General features: G+C 36.5%; 2 protein-coding genes across 2 annotated transcripts in view; one reads left to right on the top strand and one right to left on the bottom strand.

Moving 5' to 3' along the window:
* dock5 (dedicator of cytokinesis 5) overlaps positions 1 to 8,883 on the top strand; it is a 52,293-nt gene extending 43,410 nt beyond the window's left edge. Inside the window, exons 44-51 of the mRNA XM_056772396.1 lie at positions 940 to 1,116; positions 1,346 to 1,429; positions 2,381 to 2,518; positions 2,872 to 3,038; positions 4,287 to 4,431; positions 5,488 to 5,638; positions 6,339 to 6,460; positions 7,517 to 8,883. Coding sequence (XP_056628374.1) covers positions 940 to 1,116; positions 1,346 to 1,429; positions 2,381 to 2,518; positions 2,872 to 3,038; positions 4,287 to 4,431; positions 5,488 to 5,638; positions 6,339 to 6,460; positions 7,517 to 7,618 — 1,086 coding nt within the window. The 3' untranslated portion in view covers positions 7,619 to 8,883. The remainder of the gene's footprint in view (positions 1 to 939; positions 1,117 to 1,345; positions 1,430 to 2,380; positions 2,519 to 2,871; positions 3,039 to 4,286; positions 4,432 to 5,487; positions 5,639 to 6,338; positions 6,461 to 7,516) is intronic.
* A 3,413-nt stretch (positions 8,884 to 12,296) lies between these two features.
* On the bottom strand, positions 12,297 to 13,268 carry LOC130440396 (uncharacterized). Its single transcript, XM_056773503.1, has one exon. It carries the CDS (start codon positions 13,266 to 13,268, stop codon positions 12,297 to 12,299), a length of 972 nt encoding a protein of 323 aa, XP_056629481.1.
* Between the last annotated feature and the right edge of the window lie 1,761 nt (positions 13,269 to 15,029).

The raw sequence follows: 15,029 nt of genomic DNA, 5'->3' as shown, positions 1-15,029 counted from the left end.
AGAAAATACTTGATTTAAATGTATATATATTTTTTTCATATTTTATTTTTATTTAAGGTATAGAAAACATGAAAAAATATATTTAACAATTATATATGCTTAATAACTAATACAGTCATTTTTCTCCAAAGTACATATACTTTTACCTGAGTAAAAGTAAAAATACTTACATGCTATACATGTTATGTGAAGAAAAATATAATTGTGTGTTGGATTTCCTTCCTTAAAAAAACTAAATATTTATTTAAAAATCAGGAGAAGCTGCCAAAAAGAGTCCAGAAATGATGTGAACTCGAAGCATTTCTTCTGATGAAGCTTTAATTTATTACAAATTTTCATTACTTACAACATGATTCCTGAAGATCATTTGTCTCATTTGATGAATTTTCAATTATTCTAGAATAATTGAACACAGAAATATATGTATATAAATAAAGAGCACATTATACAAATTGTGTAAAGGTACTTGGTGTTATACTTTTTAATTTCAATCTGTTTTTATGATTTTGCTTGATAACTGATTTTTAAATCCTGATCTTGAATATAAATTTATTTGGAAAATGATGGTTGTAAACCAATATGTCACAATGTACACAGATCCCTGTGGGCAGTAAAAACTAATATTAACTTAATATTATACAATTATGAATAATTGTTGTACATTTTATATGGATTTATAATTTTATGGTGGCACTTTACACAATTTCCTTTTGAATTTTCTTAATTTCTTAAAAACAAAATATAATTTCATGTCTGCTCAAAGGTAAAAGTATTCACTTATTAATGAATTCAGCCATTCATCCGTTCACCTTCATGTCGTTCCAAACCACAGAAGCCCGACATTCTTACAGCCTTTTTGAAAAGTGTCATCTTTGGTGAATAGTGACTGAATTTTCTGTTTCATTCATGTGTAAGAACTCCTAACTGTCTCATTTATAGGAAGAGATCAGTCCTTTGGAGAATGCCATAGAGACCATGGAGCTGGCCAATGAGAAGCTGAGTAATCTGGTCCAGCAGCAGGCCTGTGACCGCTCTCTCCCCGTTCACCCCCTGTCAATGATGCTCAACGGGATTGTGGACCCCGCGGTCATGGGCGGCTTTTCCAACTATGAGAAGGTTTGTCTCCAGATCTTTTTCTTCACTCGTCTTTTATTCATTTTAAACCAAAGAAAAGTGTCAGGCTGTCCACCGTATGACACACCTCTGAATGGGCTGGATGCTGCTCCGCGCTTACTCAGTACTGTCTTCTCTTGGTCAGCGATGAAAAATTGATGTGCACCTTGAGGCGTCCCGTCTGCTTGAGCATCAGCTGATCTTAATTGAAATTTTTGTATCGCCCCCTCAGGCGTTTTTCACAGAGACCTACATGAAGAAAAATCCTGAGCACCTGGAGCCCATTGAAGTCTTAAAACATCTCATCGCACTCCAGGTGACGTTCTGTTTAAGATCTTATTATCTGTTTACAGGTTCACGCTTGTATCTCGAAACACCCACACAGAGACGGCAAATTGATCAAAATCAATCTGCTAACGTTATGTATGATAACGTCGTTTTTAAGTCTGACTTTCAGTCATGTTGTAATGTCTATTTTTGCATAATTTAGTGAGTTAAATATATCACAGATTAAATGCATTTCATCTCATTTATTTACAGACAAATGAGATAAAAAATACTCTAAGTCTCTCTCTTTCCCTCAACAGTTATTGGTTATTTGTTGAAACTAGTAACTTTGTATGGGCACCTATAGTTTTAATGCTCCTGTATGACGTATCGCTTATTGCTCCCTGAACTCTCTGTAAATCGCTTTGGATAAAAGCGTCTGCTAAATGACTAAATGTAAATGTATTTTCGTGATGGATGAAAACCTTGGCTGAAATTCATAAGTGACTTTAAAACTGTTAAATTAAATGTAGTTTTAGCATAAATCACATCTAAATAACATGAAAACGTCAGTAAATACATCGCCCAGCTCGATATTTTCATAAAACATGTTAATGAAATACTAAAATCAGTTACTCATGGAGTTATCCAGACATGAATTCACTTCAAATCAAACTCTGGAGCGCCTTTTATAGCTCTTTATAAATTATTGCAAGGCAGCTTCACAGAAAATCCATTGTAGAACAGAAGATGAAAACAAAAAATATGGGAAACAGGAAGATTATGAAATACATGGTAAATATATAATTGCAAATCTTTCATAAGATGAACCTTAGACATCTGAAATGAAATTAGATAAAAATAAAAATAAAAGAAATAAGACATAAAATATATATTGTATATAAGTTACAGTAATAAAATTAAAACACTAATAAATAAAAAAAGTCAGTAATTGCGCAGTAGTTGAATGCATTATTTAATATTTACTGTCTGTAATCAGGTTCCGCTGCTGGATGAGGGGATCCGGATCCACGGTGTGAAATCCACAGAACAGCTCAAACCTCTACACAACAGACTGGTCAGCTGCTTTCAGGACCTGCGTGCCAAAGTGGAGAAACTCTACGGCGTCATTACTCTGGTGAGAGCCCATATAACACTTAAACTATAAAGATGGAGTTTTACTAAAACAGAATCAATCATTGGAAAAGAAAGAAATACTTTATATCTGCATGCCTTACACTGTATGTGTCGCGTGTTTTGCTGTCTTTGTGAGAATTATGACACAAAATTAATTTTGATTTGCTTTCATCCATATGACTGAAATAGCCTATGTGTACTGCTTTAAAATGTAAAACCAACACTAATAATATTTGTGCACGAAAGTATTTGCCCTGATGTAAACAAAGACTGTCTGATGTATTAAAGACCTTAGTTTATAAACTATAGAATTCCATGAACGATCCAAAGAAATATCTGTGTGTGTGTCTTCAGCCCTGCTCTCTGACAGAAAAGAAGAAGAGTCGTGTTGGGTCAGTGGTGATGCCGTACATCATGTCGTCCACGCTCAGACGTTTGTCCACGATCTCAAACGCCTCCTCTGGACACTCCAGCGGCTCCGGCTCCTCTGATGGAAACTCCTCCAGACCCTTGTCACAGGAGTCAGTACCCATAATCCCGTTCTATCGCTCGCACAAATAAGGTCATGCAGAGGTCACGTGATTATTCCTGATGGTGCATAAACGTGACATTTTTATAATAAATAAACCAGGGTTTTATTATAGTGATTTTTTTTTGGCAGATTGATTATCTCCTTTGTATTTCCATACGCAAATGATATGGTTATTGACAGACAGCTGTGATTATTGTGGTTAGACCATAGTTAACCATGGTAACCTTGGTTTCATTAAAAAAAAAAAATGTTTGCTTTGTTTATTTTATTGCACATTTAAAAACAATCAAGGTTGACCGATGTGCTCCACAATATATTAAGAGTTAAAGAAATAATCTAAATCTCTTGCATGTGGTTTCTAGGGACTTCTGGGTGTATGTTAGTTTTGTACTTGAAATGTATTCAAAGAATTCCAACCGTAAATAGATTTTAAGCTCTTGTTTGAGGGTGATGGTTGATTGACAGGCGAGTAGGCGGTCCTTCACTTTTGTCTGGGACTGGAAAGCATTTACATTACAAATCTGATGTGGTCGGCTTCTTTTTCCGCTTCCTCCTATTGTGGTTTGAGTGGTCGGATCACAAAATGTTTTGGACCCCGTCGACGCATGTTTTTTAGCATTCTTTACTTAATACCAGGTGTAAACAGATTCTTATTGTTTCCTGTTGTCTTGTTAAAGCTTTGATTGAAATGAGATGATGGCTGGTGACACTCATGAATGAAAATGCAATGTCTGGAGGAGTTCCGCTTTCTTTGCTATTCTTTTTCTTCTTCTTAAAGTGTTTTATTCAAATGAAGCATTTTACGTGATATTGTAGATACATCAATGTTGGCGGCTTACGTTAGAATTAACATTTCTTTGGTACGCTTTTTACATATGATACGATAAAGTGCGTGTATCACAAAACAAGCAATTACTGAGACACACAGCTGAGAGTATACCTCACATTATCAAGCACATCTAAGGCAAAGAACGTCTTAAGAACATTAGCATATACATTGAGATTTCACATCAGGATACTGATCTAAACCAGTCTAATGCAACGACGCTGAAATAAACACGGCCGTATTTAAAAAAGTATAAACAAACACATTTTTCACAGATATTTCACACGTGAAAAGGTGAATTTAGGATTTTTTTTTTTTGAATCCTAGATAAGAAATCCTCAAAGCTATTGTAGAAATGCCTAAAGCACCAATGATTTATCGTGCATATATCTCTTTCTGTCTTTTTCTCAGTTCACTGCTCTCCCGTGTGAGTGACAGCAGGGCGTCGGTTTTGTCCCGTTCAGAAGAAGATAATCGGATCAGTAAGAAGAACAGAAAGGAATGGAGCGTGAGCAAGTCTCAGGTTCTTCTGCAGAGACCCTCCAACATGGATGAGGTGCCTAAGCTTTACAGCTTTATGACTGTGTTCTGTTTATAACATCACAATATGACAATGTACGACGTTAAAGAGACAATTCAGATTTTACATATATTGAAACAAGTGACTTGAGCTGTCTCTGATCCCCCTTCACTGTCATTGTATTAAACAGCTACTTTCTTTTCCCACAACAGTAAATTAAGTAACAGTAAGTCATTTGTCTTGCGTAAATATTGACAATATTTATTTTTTAGAGCGACCTGTTCCTTTAACAGAGTGGTTCTCAACCTTTTCGTGGTCGCGCCCCCCTGTAAACCCATTTTAAGAACTGGCGCCCCCCCATACTGTACGTTGAGGATAGATAAGATATTGTGTAAAATACTGTACGTTTGATATATACAGTATATATAAAGAAGCAAAAAACCTCCTGCATATACAGATTGATCTCAAGAGATCAGATTATAAATGTAAGAACCCTGCTGATCCAAAAGGATTAATCTGCCAGATTTCATGATTTTAACACGAGCGAGAGTTTATTCGCAGTTTATAATACAGACGCGGTGTGGTATCATTTGCCTTTCAAAAACAGCGTTTAACATCTTTAATTACTGTCAACAGCTTTAAACAGCCGTCCAAGTTCATGCATGTTTATTTAAAGCCACTCCCTTTACACAAACTCTGAACTCATCAGGAGAGAGAGAGACTTGAGCTTATTCCAAAATTACAGTCTGAAAGACAAACATACTTATATGACCTGTTTCTGAAGATGACGTCGAGGTAATTGCTGCTTTTTCCTGAGGGGACTTTGTAGATATTAAGCTTTCGTGTACAGCTTCAGACGGAACAGTTTCCCTCCGTCAATTTGCAATCACGTTCCTCCGTACATTCACCATCGAGTTCCAAAGATTGGGGTTTCGGGGGAACCATCACGCTCCACCTGCAGTACCTCTGCACCCCGCCTGGGGGGTGCGCCCCCCTGGTTGAGAACCGCTGCTTTAACATGACAACAATCCGTTAATCTTGATACAATGATAGTTAACACTAAAATAAATACAAATGTGTATTTGTGTGCAGATTTCTCTAGAGAGGCAGCAGAGACCTAAAAGTCTGACGATTGGGGATCGGAGACTCACACTGTCTCTGTTTCATGCAGAATCATCCAGTTTAAGTTTACACAACCCACTCAGCCCACTTCCTGCTTCACCACACACACCGCGCAGCTCCAGTGAGTACACACACACACACACACCATACAGCTCAAGATTCAAGATTTTATTTGTCACATAGACAGTTATATGGAGAATATACAACCAGCAGTGAAATAGAGGTAAATGTACAGTAGCTCAAGTGAGTGACACATACACACACACCACACATACACTACTGTCAAAAGTTTAGAGACACTTGAGTGAAATGTTTCTCGTTGTTTTAAAAACATTTTGATCTGAAAGTGTATTTTTAAACGTCTGAAATTAGTTTAGTAGACAAATTTAGCAAACAAAACTAACATTTTGTATAATCTTTTTTATTTAAATGGATGACTGGGACTGAATAATGAAAAAAAAGAGTAGCACAGAATAGATGGGAACACCTTTAATATTGTTTAAAAAGCATCTCAGGGTGAGACCTCAAGAAGCTGCTTGACAAGAAAATGACATGAAAATATTCCTGCGAATTCTAATCAAACAGCTGAAGATGATGAAATATGACACGTTTTATAATATTTTTCATTTGTTTTAGTTAACATGAAATTCCCATAATTCCCTTTGTTATATTTAAAAATCTTGAGGAGTTCATTATTTTTCTACAAAATGGAAAAAGTATGAACAAATTAGTCAGTAAGTGTCCAAAAACATATCTGCTCATTCACACAACCTGAAAATATCTGTAGAAGTTCACATCATCTCTTCATCATTCATCTGCAGGTTACACATGTCTCCCGAGTGACAGTGACATCAGCACATCTGACATCACAAGCACTCCACCACCAATGCCACCGAAGAAACACCCGCACGATAGTGACATCATCTACAACTCTATCTCTGAGGTGAGACAAACATCACAGTCCCACAACATGGCCTGGATTCTGTTCATGTCTTCTAGATATTGAGGAGTTTGAGGATGTGTATAAAATAGCTCAAAAATATTAACAATTTAGACTTAATTATTTTGATTCTTTATTTTGATTAACATTTTTTAGTTTTCTCTTTTTATGCATTTTTACAGTTTTAGTCTGTGATTGTAAATGAATTACTTCACATGAGAATGATCGCACTTCTGTTTGATAAAAGGGCCAAAACAAATCTTAAAGGAACAGTTCACCTTTAAAACACTTCTGCAGAACACAAAAGAAGATATTTAAAATATGTCCCCATTGACTTCCACTGTATAAACACAAAACCAATGCAAGTCAATGGAGACCAACAGGGTTTCTGTTACGAACATTCTTCAAACTTTCTTCTTTTGTGTTCTGCAGAGGAAAGAAAGTCACACGGGTTTGTAATGACAAGAGGATGAGTGAATGATGGATATTTTTTTTCAGTTAAGTTTGTATGATATTAATATGAACATATTTTGGTAACACTTTCCTTTAATCATATATTTATATTGCATAAGAAAGAGTTATTAAAGTGTAAAATGCATTATAACTTTTCATAATGTGTGTTGTAAGGCATTAAATGTAGTTATAAAGAAGTATAGCCAATTTAAAATGTGTGGTGTAACAATGAATTGAAGTGTTATAATGTTTTAACTGTAATAACATTTTTTTTTTAGACATCACAAAGCATTAAATGGTGCATTACAATGCTTTAAAACGACTTTTATAATGCATTATACATACATGCTTCAAGGAAAGTGTGACCCATATTTTTTTATGAACAAAGAATATAAACAAACTCTTTCTACAATATATACATCGTTTTTGTCTTACGACCTCATAATAATTGAGTGAAATACTGTACTTCTACTGTACTATAAACGTTTCTAACACTTCTAATAAGCTAAAACGTGATATAAAAATGGCAAAAACATAACTAATGCATTCATAAAAATCTTGTCAGACTGAAGGTAAAATATATTGTTGTCTTTTTTTCACCTGTAGTTCACACCTCCTCTGCCAATGAAAGTTGAAAGCAAGCCTCCACCCCCACCACCCAAAACCCGCAAGTCCATAATTCCCAGCAATGACAGCAACCCACTATAAGAACATCAACCAGCGCTATACGTCTCACATCTATACACGCTCGTAGCATCGGGTTTTATCAGAAAATCTCTCTTGAACGGTACCCAAGACATCCGAGGATCTCCTCTTTTTAAAATGTCTCCCCCTGATAAAACATCACTGCTCTTTATTCATTTAAAAAAAAACCTCTGGATCGTATTTTTCATCACTGGTGGGCAGAAATGCGACCAATGGATTTTTTGTTAAATGTTATCGTCGTTTATGTCTAGACATCATTTGTTTTGTCTGTCTGCGCCTTATGAATTTCAGATATCATGACAACGGAAACAAATGTTTATATTTTAACTCCCTCTTTACACACATTCACTTTGCACATCACTCTCGCCCGTGGAGCTCACACATATCAAACTTCCTAATTGAATCTCTCGCAGGCACTGCGCACAGTTTGCTTGCCATTACTTTCCCCAAAGCAAAACATTTCTCTGCGCTTTCATTTTTCAGTGCAGAAACCAAATTTGTATGCAAAAACCTCAAATATGAGACGAGTAGTGAAATAAGTTTCGTTCTGGAGATGCAGTTTGATGCGGAGGGTCTCATCTCGCTGTCAGATACCTCAAATCTCAACATCATTCCGGTAGTCTGCGCACTGTATGAAAAGCACACACTGTATATTTATGCCAAACTGTTTTTTAAATATTATAAAGTTTGAAATTTGAATGAAATAACCGCACCTTCAGATGTGTTAAATTATTATTTGTAATGTTTTTGTATGCAATTATGAATTTGTTGGTAAAAAGTCAGATTCTGGATCGGATTCATATTTGCGCATTTACGGTTCACATGAGATTAAGATTTACATTAAAGGTTTCTAGGTTTCTAGTTTTGTACTGTAGCAGTGTTTGTGCAAACACATTTCTGCACCAAACGTTTGTATATTCTGTATTAAATCATGAAATTATGAGAACAAATAAGATCAGTTTCCCAGATCTATGGGGGAAAACCCGAGCAATGTTTTTTAAAAGGGATCGTAGATGTAAATATTACATTTCTTTTGACAGAATTATTTAAACTTGATATTGTAATTTAAAGGAGGTTTGAATGAGCAGACTTAATTCTTTAAAGCAAGAACATTGATCATTTTAACTTTTCTGAATTTTTTACTCTTAATTAAATGAATTTGTTTTTAATGTCATTCATATTTGTGGATGAATGTGAATATGATTTATACTGTTGACTTGTACTTCAGAATGCCTGCACTTAGGTTTCAATAAAAGTGCCAAAACAGATCTTTTTAATTTTTATGTTCTCTACTCTAAAATGGATTGTAAATCGCATGCTAGAAACAAAATGTTGAAAAAGGATGACTGTGAATACTTTCTATAGACTGTTTCATCGAACTCACACGCTTGCCTGAAATGAACTTTCGGTCTGTGTTTGGTCTTAATATAACAATTTCACATATTTAGTTTATATTAATATTGATTTATTTTTAGATTTTATTGTATAATAATTGTTATTTATTAAATTAAAACAACACAACGGTTATTGGTTCTTTGCGGAGGTCTACTGGAACATGGGCCACATAACACCTCTGAAATCATCTTTACTAAACTTCTACTAAACAAATGATTGTGTAAGCGAAAGTATCTCTCTAAGGCTTTCCCACACGTCTTTTCTTCTTCCATACGGTAAACACACTAAAATCTCCCTGATAGCAGTTTATTGTTATGTTAACCACCACACAAATGCGTAGGGCCCCGCAAGCCTGGGGGCCCCCTAGTTGCTACAAGCAGTAAAATCATTTGACACTTGATTTAGACACTCAGATTTAGGCAATTTAGCGCACGCATCAAAGTGGTGATCAAAAATGAAAGAAAGCAAAAGAAAATAGATCTAATACTAATTTTACAAATACATCAAAACAATGCTATGAAAAGAAGCATGAAAAGAAGAATCTTGCACTTTTTACTTTCTTAGACTGTAGTTAAAAGCGTTCTGTATTATTCTGAATGAAACAAAGGACACTTTTTCATCCCCAAAACAAAAAGGTTTATTCTTATAACAAACTGTAGAGAATTTTGTGCCTCAGGTGTTGACTTTGCTTAGGGCCCCCAAAATAGTAAACACGCCCGGTGTATATTTTTACACCATAAAGTCTAACTGATATTTTTTGAACCAGGATCTTTCCCCTGTCTGTGAGGTAATGACCGATAGAATGATGATGACACGAGTCATGTAATTGTGAGGGTTTAATCTTGTGCTTTGCTCATAGCAGCCGGAAACATAGAGTGCGCAGGAGCTCATTTCTCATACCACGTGTTTAGATTGGAAAGTGAAGGATATTGTCTTTGAAGGTGTTCTAGAAGGTTGTTATGTGGATATCGATTTTTTTTCTTCTGTTGCGTGTGATATGAGCTTTGAAGTCAAGTGTGCTTGAGATCACGCTTGGCCTCTGTAAAGTGCAAACAAGTTTCTATATTTGACTTCATTTCTTTGCCCTTTATACCTTGTTTTCAACATATTGTTCTTGAGAATAAAGGTCTGCTTGTAAGTTTAGATGCTGAAGGCGGGACCGGTCATGAAATGTGTGCTTTTCAGTGCCCCGTTCTACTAGCCGGCTGAACATTGTAGTCTCTGTAAAATGACTGATCGCTAAATAGCCTTTAATCTTATATGCCACTGATGGATGTCTCCATGGTAACACCGTTTAACACTTGCCTACTTCAGAACATTAGATTCTCAATTCAACCCATGGACTCTGAAAAAAAGAGATAAGCCATGAGTTTTCTGTTTACACCATTACCTTTAATAACTGCAATGTTTTTAAATGAGTATTTGGTCAAAAAATGAACATCAACATCGTGTCAATATAAACCGGTGTTTTGTGAAGCTTCATGCGGATGTTTTTCACAAGTAGGGAAACGCTTCAAAGGCCACAGACATTCCAAAATATTATTTTATGCATGAACTATTCCTATAATACTGGTGCTATTTTAGATATCAGTTCATTTGAATGTTTTCTGTTAGCATCTTTAACACAGGCTTGTATTACCGGTTGACTTTCTCTCCCTTGTGCATAATGTTATTCAGACTTGATAGACGTTACATAAACATGGCAATATTTGCTAACATTAATTTGATCAGAATGTCTTCATCTGCATGGATATGGAGAAATGGAGACTGAGGAACCCGTTGCTTTGTCAACATGTGTCTCATTGGGCAAATATGTTTTGATTCATTGTTTTTTCACACTTACGAGTTTATTTTGATCCCACACACACATTGCATTAGAAGTGTTTTTTTATATCGCTTCACTCCAATTAGCTATATATACACTATGTATAATGTTGAGTTGCTTTCAGAATGATTCCATTTAAGAGCTGCACTGATTCATACCGTACACCTGTGTGGGTTGTCTATATATTTAAGGTCGCTTTCTGATATTTGCATTTTTCTTTACCCTGTGTTATTGCAAAAATGACTGTAGATGGAAAAGATCTATTCTATACAATTTCCAAAGGTAAATATATATATGTATAAATATGTTCTCTCTTTCGGCAAAGAAGCGGAAACGTGACGACATCTTATGCTGGGTTCACACCAAACGTGAAAAAATGCGTTCCACGCTCTTTATTACTCGTGGGAAAAGTTTGTTATTTTGATCTGACAAATATTTTCAACCTTCGCGGCAGACTAGATTGACGCACGTTCACAACAATCGCGCCGCCCGATTCGCTCCTCGACGCACCCTGAAAACTTTATGAAAAATGTACTCTTTGAAAACGATTCATTCGTGTTTGGTTTGAACCTAGCGTTAGTCCTGTGAGAGCCACAATATTGCTTTGAAAGGGAGGGGTGGAGTAAGCCATTGGTTGTAATTCGCAACCTCACCACTAGATGCCACTAAATTTCATACAATGGACCTTTAAAAACTATTTGGATATTCGGATCTGCTTAAAATGCACAAGTAGTGTTTTTAATCACGTTTACCGCATCTAAAACGCCAATTGTTATTGCTTCAAGTCATTTTAAGTTCTAACTTATTATTTATGGTGTTGATATAAAGATCCAGACATTCTGAATTTGTCAATAAAACGGAGCGTAGCAAAACGTAAACTCACAGAATTCCTGTTAGATTTTTCATCTACTTCTGAATAACAGATTCTCTTTTACAACCCTTATCTGTAAGTCTGTATTGTTTAATTTGTTTTTCACTGGTGTCTAATGAGCCTCACCGGTGTATATTTGCCAAATGCAAATAACATGAACAATTATTCCAGTGTTTCACATCTAATAAAATATTGCACAGATTTATCCGTATGTATAAACACATAAAGAGTTTGTGTACACAAAAGGCAAGAACAACAGTTTTACACTTTATTTTAAATACACGATATTATAAAAAAGGCATAAAGTTGATCTTTTACACATCGAGTTAACACAAACCTTTAGTGACTCGAAAACACGATTAGACTCTCACAATGCTTAAAAAGAAACTAATGCTAATAATTGATCTACTGGGGTGAAAATAGACTCACAAAGTAGCTGGAGGAATATAGCATAACCTGCATTTACTTTTATAGACGAGACGTTTGATGGGACACAAATAGAAGCGTTCTTCTAAGTAAAATTCATTACTAAATAACCTTCTGTTTACTTTAGTGCCTCCACACAGAACCTACACACGTCTGTAGCCAGGTCATTCTTCTTCGTTGTCTTGCGGCTCTGTTTTGACCTCCGCGACCTTCAAACCGCTTATGCAAGGGTACTCGTCTAAAAAGATGTTATAGGATGCTACGAGTTCCTTCCAGTGTCTTTTCTTCCCGTAAACCATCGCGGCAGCGCTGACTGTGGTGTAGATGCTTGCAATCAGAACGATCAAATACAGGGTGTTCTGCATCATCAGCACTACGGTCGCCATCGTCAACATGTCGCCAACCACGAACATAACGAATATGACCACCAGGCTCAGGGTCATCCTGATCACCCGCATTTGAGTGCCCAGCTTGGGCCCGTGGGCGCCGTTGCTGCTGGCTTTCATGTTCCGAAGATGTTTTGCCAGGTTGTACATAATAGAAATACTGCTTTTCATCATCACGATGCACGGGATGATGTCAGAGATGAGAATGTAGTAGGATATGTAGGTGTATTCAATGGGAGTGGTGGGCAGGATGGTCCCGCAGTCGGCTATGGTGGAAGTGTAATTTTTATGGCCCACCATTATCAGCAACGGGACACAGTTTACAAAACCACTTATGTAGATTAAGAGCAGGACGATGTGCACATGTTTCATGATGGCCTCCTGTATGCGTGTGTAGCAGTGGACCGGCTCTACCACCAGTTTGGTGCCGTAGTAGAAGATGAGAAACGCCGTGCTCCAGAATATGACGAGTTTCAGGCTGAAGATGAGCACCAGGAGGATCGCTTCTGCGAAGTTGATTCTGCACACAATGTCGATCTGGTCTATGGTCTGCCATAAGTAAGTGAGAATCTGCAGGGTGATGCTGGCCACAGCGATGGCCGAGATGATGAAGTCACACGGGTTCAGCTTGTGCGTCTTTCGGTAGCTCCTATGGATCACCAGAAGCAGGTACATGTTGAAGAAGATTGTACAGATGGCCAACAAGCCCGTCGTAAGCCAGATGACAAGTTTGTCCGTGAGCATCAACATGAGTGGGCTTAAGTTGAGAGTCCTACAATAAAAACAGGAGAAAAGGTGAGAAAACATTCTAAATGGTTAAATCTAGAGTATAATTGGGGGAAAATGGAGACTTAAATCTGCTTATCAGATAAAGACCGCATTTAAAAAAATGGTTGGGGAAAGTAGGGACTGAGCAAATCCTTTCAAACTCGGTCAAGTTTGAATATAAAAATTTAACAAGATTAAAAAATTTGTTGAACTTGTTTAAAGAGTACGTAGCATGAGATCATGAAAATGACATTTCGTCACATCTGTTCTGTTGCCGTGTTTGGAAGTAAGCTGTCTGCCAAGTTGTAAGTCCGAAGGTGAATAAATAACAAAGTTATTTGCTTGTAAAAATGGGAGTCGACTCTTAATCACACAAACGAGACGTGGAATAGTTCACCTGCATATCTACGTCACTACACATAGTCCCCGCATACGTTTTGCTGAGAGTGCCGTGAAAACTTATCTCTCCTCCCACAAACACTGTCGCTCGTTCATGATGCATGTGTATCATGTCTAGAACCTGTGTTCTACGGTGTAAAACTAAGTCGGTCTTACTACCAAAGGAAGAATGTCTGAGGGAAAAAGGTTACAATTCATTTTTCCAACGATACCAAAGGGTTATAACCCCATGGTTGTATTGTGCGCGCATCATTTCACCGAACATTGGTTTAACAATCTTGGCGCGTTCACTGCAGGGTATGTGAAACGATGATCCTTGAGAGAGGGGGAATACCAACTCTTATTTGGACCTGTTAGCTCCACCGATCACAACCTGTAAGTGTGACTTTTGATTTTTGTCTTAACTTCAAGAAATATTTTCGTACCTTATGTCTGTGTTTAGATAATGCATATAACTCTAACATCAGCATTTAGTGTTATTTCTGGGGTGTTACAGTTTGTTTATCTTGCTATTAACTTTGCATTTTGACACATTTGCCGCACGTGCACCTATATAGATATATTTGGGATATATTTCATATATATCATTTTTCATAACGTCGACTTTCTGAAATGCTCTATGTACCATGCCAACGCACAGTTAAGACGAAATAATACTATTACTAACGTATTAACAGTATTTTAAGAAAAAATAATATTTTATTTCATTGATGAGCAAAAGCACAACATGCATGTTGTCACACTGGTAGTTTTTATGACAAGAGTTGTCACTTTCCACTGACAAACATCCTGCTCCAGTCGTGGTGGAGTTTGTTGTGGATTATTGTCTTCTTCCTCGTCAGACTCGGGCTCAAATTGGTACGGTAAAATCGCCGCCATCTCTAGCTACACATATAATATACTGACATCCAACCACACGTAAACCGTAATCCTGTAATGATGGTAGGGGGGTTCCATTTGCGACAAAAGATGAACGCGTTTGACCAATCACAAGGTTAGCGGGTAGGCGGGGCCTAGTCTGATGAATCGCGGAACGAATCATTTGAGAGTCAGTCAAGAAGTAAAGTACGAATAACTACCTATTATTACGATATTATAGTGTTTTTACACATTGTATGTAGATAAACTGTTTGTTGGACACACCATTAACCAAAGTAGGACCTAAAAAACCATATGCTATGTACTCTTTAAGTAACTGGATGACGACCATAATTCATTTTCGTCATAATTTATTTTAACATATGCTGGGTTGAAATTATATAATTTGAAGAATTTAAACTAAATTAAAATTTTGCTAGGAATAAAGTAAAATACCTTTAAGTTGAGGTTCATAAAATTATTAAC

This window comes from Triplophysa dalaica, chromosome 18, assembly GCF_015846415.1.
Source record: "Triplophysa dalaica isolate WHDGS20190420 chromosome 18, ASM1584641v1, whole genome shotgun sequence".
Lineage (NCBI taxonomy): Eukaryota > Metazoa > Chordata > Actinopteri > Cypriniformes > Nemacheilidae > Triplophysa > Triplophysa dalaica.
Note: the sequence above shows the minus strand (reverse complement) of the source record. Positions and strands in the feature narration are given on the sequence as shown.